Raw genomic sequence first — 4,445 nt, 5'->3', positions numbered from 1 at the left:
TTCTTGTCTCTTTTTTTTCCCCACTCCTTGCTCAGCCCGGCTTGGGCCCGGGGTGGCTGGTGGGAGCCGCGGGGGTGAAGGGCACATGGTGGGGCCGGGGGTGCCCCGGGGGGTGCCCGGGGGGTGCCCGGGACACCCCCTCCCCCCCCCTCCCGCTCCCTCCTCCGGAGCGGCCGCGGGCAGCGCCGAGCCCTCTCCCCGCGGAGATTGACAGCCACCCCGGGGCGTTGCCATGGGGATATGCAAATCAAGGCGGGTCACCGCCGCTCTGATAGGTGAGAAGAGACTGATCCCGCCCCGGGAGGCGGGACCGGACCGCCTTTTCCCCCGTATATAAGGCGCGGGCTCCATTCAGCCGCCCGGCAGCGGCGGCGGCAGCGCCGAGCACCGGCAGCGGGGGGGGCGAAGGCAGAGTGCGGGCAGCGGTGCGGGCAGGGGGTGCGGCCCCCGCCCCCAGGGCACCGTGCCCGTGTCCGGGAGGAGGAGGAGGGCAGGGGAAGGCTCGCAGCCCAGGGAGGTGGGGCCGGGGCAGGTGCCAGGGGAGGCAGGAAGGGGCGGGCAGGGCGCTGCCTGTTCCTCGCCATTGGGAGCCGGCTGCAGGCAGCGGCGGAGCCTGCCCCGAGGAGCCGCAGAACCGCGCTGGAGAGTGGCCGGTCCCGGACCGACGGGGCTCCGCTTCCCGGCGGCGGAGCAAGGGGTGGGGGGGAAGAGCAGCCGGTCCGCAGAGCCCCGGCGGAAGGTCCCGGAGCAGAGCCCCGGCGGAGGGTCCGGCGGCGGAGCCCCGGAGCCCGGCTGCAGAGCGGAGCAGAGCCCCGGACCAAAGCCCCGTCGGAGGTGTCCGGCTGCAGCCCGCAGCAGAGTCCCGGCGGAGGGTCCCGGAGCCCGGCTGCATCCCGGAGCGGAGCCCCGTCAGAGGGTCCCGGAGCCCGGCTGAAGCCCGCAGCAAGGCCCCGTCGGAGAATCCCGGAGCCCGGCTGAAGCCCGCAGCGGAGCCGGGCCGAACCCCGCAGCAAAGCCCCGTCGGAGGCTCCCGGAGCCCGGCCGCACACCCGGGAGAGCGGAGCCCCGTCGGGGCGGCCGGTTGCACGGCAGACAGAGCTCCGGAGCCCGGTCGGAGAAAAACTCCCGGAGCCCTCGGGACCCCCAGCCCTCGGTGAGCGGCGGTGCCCGGGGGATCACCCCCCGGTCCCTCCATGGACTGAGATGGCCTCGGAGCTGGCCATGAGCGCGGAGCTGCCCACCAGCCCTCTCGCCATCGAATACGTGAACGATTTCGACCTGATGAAGTTCGAGGTGAAGAAGGAACCGGCGGAGGCGGAGCGGCTGTGCCACCGGCTGCCCGCCGGTTCCCTCTCCTCCACCCCGCTCAGCACGCCCTGCTCCTCCGTGCCTTCCTCGCCCAGTTTCTGCGCTCCTAGTCCCGGTGGGCAACCGGCTCCCGGTCCCCCAGCTACCACCGCCGCCTCCCTGGGCTCCAAACCGCAGCTGGAGGAGCTGTATTGGATGTCGGGTTACCAGCATCACCTCAATCCCGAAGCTCTCAACCTGACACCGGAGGACGCGGTGGAGGCGTTGATCGGTGCCCCTCACCATCATCATCATCACCATCAAGGTTACGAGCCTTTCCGACCTCAGCCTTTCGGTGGTGAGGAGCTACCACCGGCCGCCCATCACCATCCCGGCCATCACCACCATCATCATCACCACCTGCGCTTGGAGGACCGCTTCTCCGACGATCAGTTGGTGAGTATGTCGGTACGGGAGCTGAACCGGCAGCTGCGGGGCTTCAGCAAGGAGGAGGTGATCCGCCTCAAGCAGAAGAGGAGGACCTTGAAGAACCGAGGCTACGCTCAATCCTGCCGTTACAAGCGGGTCCAGCAACGGCACATCTTGGAGAACGAGAAATGCCAACTCCAGAGCCAGGTGGAGCAGCTCAAGCAGGAGGTGACCCGCTTGGCCAAGGAAAGGGATCTGTACAAAGAAAAATACGAGAAGTTGGCCGGCCGGGGCTTCCCAAGGGAGCCCTCCCCACCCGCTGCCCCCAAACCCACCGCCGACTTCTTCATGTGAGCCCCGGGGGGGGTGGGGGGGGTGTGCGTGGGGGGGTCCCCTCCTTTTTCCTCCCCCCCACCTCCATGTGGGGAGAACAAACCCTCTGCTTGTATTAAAAAAAATTATTATTATTATTTTTTTTTTTCCCCCCTCTTGAAATTTTGGTGAGGGGGGAAGTTGAGCACCCCCCACCCATCGGGACTCGGAGCGGGGGGGGGTCCCGGAGAGGAGGAGGAAGGAGGGGGGGGTGGACCTGGAGCCAGCCTGCATGCGGGACGTGTACGGCGCGCCTCCCCCCCTCCCCGGGAGCATCAGCGCCATCCAGGTGGCTTCCCCCCCCCCCCCTTTATCCTGCGTGTTTCACCCCTAATTTGATGATTTTTTTTTTAAGGGGTCTCCCCACGGATCATCCGGGGGGGTCCCCGGCAGCGCTGCGCCCTGCCCGGCCCCGCCACCCCCCCCGCCCCCCCCCCGGCCGGCAAACCTGAGCCACATCTAACTTATTCACCCTTGTAAATATGTAGAAATTAGTTAGTTTTCTGCCTTTTTGTTTTGTTTCTTTTTGTTTGTTTTGTTTTTGTTTTTTTTTTTTCCTTGAGCCTATATTTTGCTTGGTGATTTACGAAAAAAAAAAACCGACAAAATCCTTTAGAAAAGAAAAAAAAATACACGAGTCTTAAAAAGTTTGTATGTAATAGCATGCAAATAATATCCGAGTTAATTTAACGATGTTGGGAAGAAGCCGAATGCACTATATACAGGAATCAATTGGGTTAAATAATACTGTTTTATAGAGATTTAAAATTATCTATGCTCTTAAAAATAGGGGGGGGGGGGAGAGGTAACAATTCTAGGGTGACCTGAAAGGCAATATAGTAATATATGGACTGCAAACGGTTGGCTGCTATCTCACTATGCACCAGATTTATTTATTAAACCCTCGGGAAATGGAATATTATTTTAACCTCGGTGATGAAAGAAGGAAAGAAAATGCACATTATTTCTTGCGCGAAAAGAAAATAATAGTAATTTGTGCAATTGTGCTTGGAGCGAAAGCGGGGCCGATCCTGCGCAGAGGAGCGGGGTTTTTTATTAACAAGTTGCTTATTTAAAAAAGAAAAACCATAAAAAAAAAATTAATCTTGGGGAAAACACAAGGGTCTTGCGGACAAAGCGAGCTTGGGAGCCTGGTGCATTTTAGGTACTGATCGTGCGAAGCGTTTTTAACGACCTGTTGTTTCGATTTGTGACGGTTTTAACGATGTTGCATCAAGATAAAAAAAAAAAAACTTATATTCAACTAGAGCCTGGGTCGGGTTTTCTCTCAACCGGGGGGTCCCGCAGCATCGCCTTTTCGTTTGGGGTTTGCTTCTTCTTCCCTTTGAGTCCTGGTACTGATGCGAAACCCTCGCGGGCGAGGGGTCGCGGCGTGGGAGGCTCGCAGGGATAAATCCAGCGTTGACCATCGCTCGTGAGCCAGGGACCACCATCGCCTCTGCCCCGCTGAACCCTGGCTTTTCACTTTTCCTGCCTTTTTTTTTTTTCCAGCTGGGCACTGCGGGTTTTTTTGTCCCCAAGGCGCCCCGGAGACCTTCGTCCCCGCGGCCGCCGAAAAGTCACCTTCGCCCCAGGCCGGATCCAGTTTGGCCCCAGCTTGTTTGACACCGCCCCGATGAGCCGCTGGCTTGATTTTTAAACGGTAATAAATGATTTTTTTTTTTCTTTCCCCCTTTGGCTTCTCCCTTTTGAGTTTTTAATCAAGGGAGGTGGTAGGGGGGGAAAAAACTCAAACCAAACACACACCTTCCCTGAAGGAAAGCTTTAGGGTTGGTATTTTTATAAATGTTTTGGGGTTTTTCGGGACTGTTTGCAGAGACGTATGGCTCTGGCAGCTCTGCTCCGTGCCGCTGGGAAGCCCGAGCACGGCTGCCCCGCTCGCAGCTTTCTCGGGCCATGCCGGGCTCAGCGGGGCAACCTGCAACACAGTCCTTGGTCCAACATATTTCTGAGTATTTTATATAATTTTTTTCTATATATATATTTTTTTTTTCTCCTATATTTTTGCACAGGCTCAGCCACAGCTGGTCCCTAGCCGGGAGCTGCCCCAGCACTCTGGCTGCAGCGTGTTTCCTCCTGCCGCCCTCCATAAATCACCGCTGTGCTGATGCAACCCCCCTGGGACCCGTCGTCCCCAGGCTTTGCGGGGTGCGTGTGGCCCCAGGACCCTCTGCTTCTGCCTCCCCTGCACCCCCAGACTTCTTCCCCCTGTTTTCTTCAGCTGCTTCAGGCTTCTTGAAGTCTTATTTTGTGTCCGGAGGGTTTTTGAGCAGCCTGAGCTCGGCTTGATATCTGGCTCAGTTTTTGGGATGGGAGCTGGGATGCGCAGAGGGATC

General features: G+C 59.2%; 1 protein-coding gene across 1 annotated transcript; it reads left to right on the top strand.

Annotated features, from left to right (window-relative positions):
* Positions 1–496: 496 nt before the first annotated feature.
* On the top strand, positions 497–3,333 carry MAFA (MAF bZIP transcription factor A). Its single transcript, XM_075495371.1, has one exon. It carries the CDS (start codon positions 1,204–1,206, stop codon positions 2,068–2,070), a length of 867 nt encoding a protein of 288 aa, XP_075351486.1. The 5' UTR covers positions 497–1,203; the 3' UTR covers positions 2,071–3,333.
* Positions 3,334–4,445: the final 1,112 nt, after the last annotated feature.

The sequence above is a fragment of the Mycteria americana genome, chromosome 2, assembly GCF_035582795.1.
Source record: "Mycteria americana isolate JAX WOST 10 ecotype Jacksonville Zoo and Gardens chromosome 2, USCA_MyAme_1.0, whole genome shotgun sequence".
Lineage (NCBI taxonomy): Eukaryota > Metazoa > Chordata > Aves > Ciconiiformes > Ciconiidae > Mycteria > Mycteria americana.
This window is presented reverse-complemented; position numbering and strand designations above follow the sequence as displayed.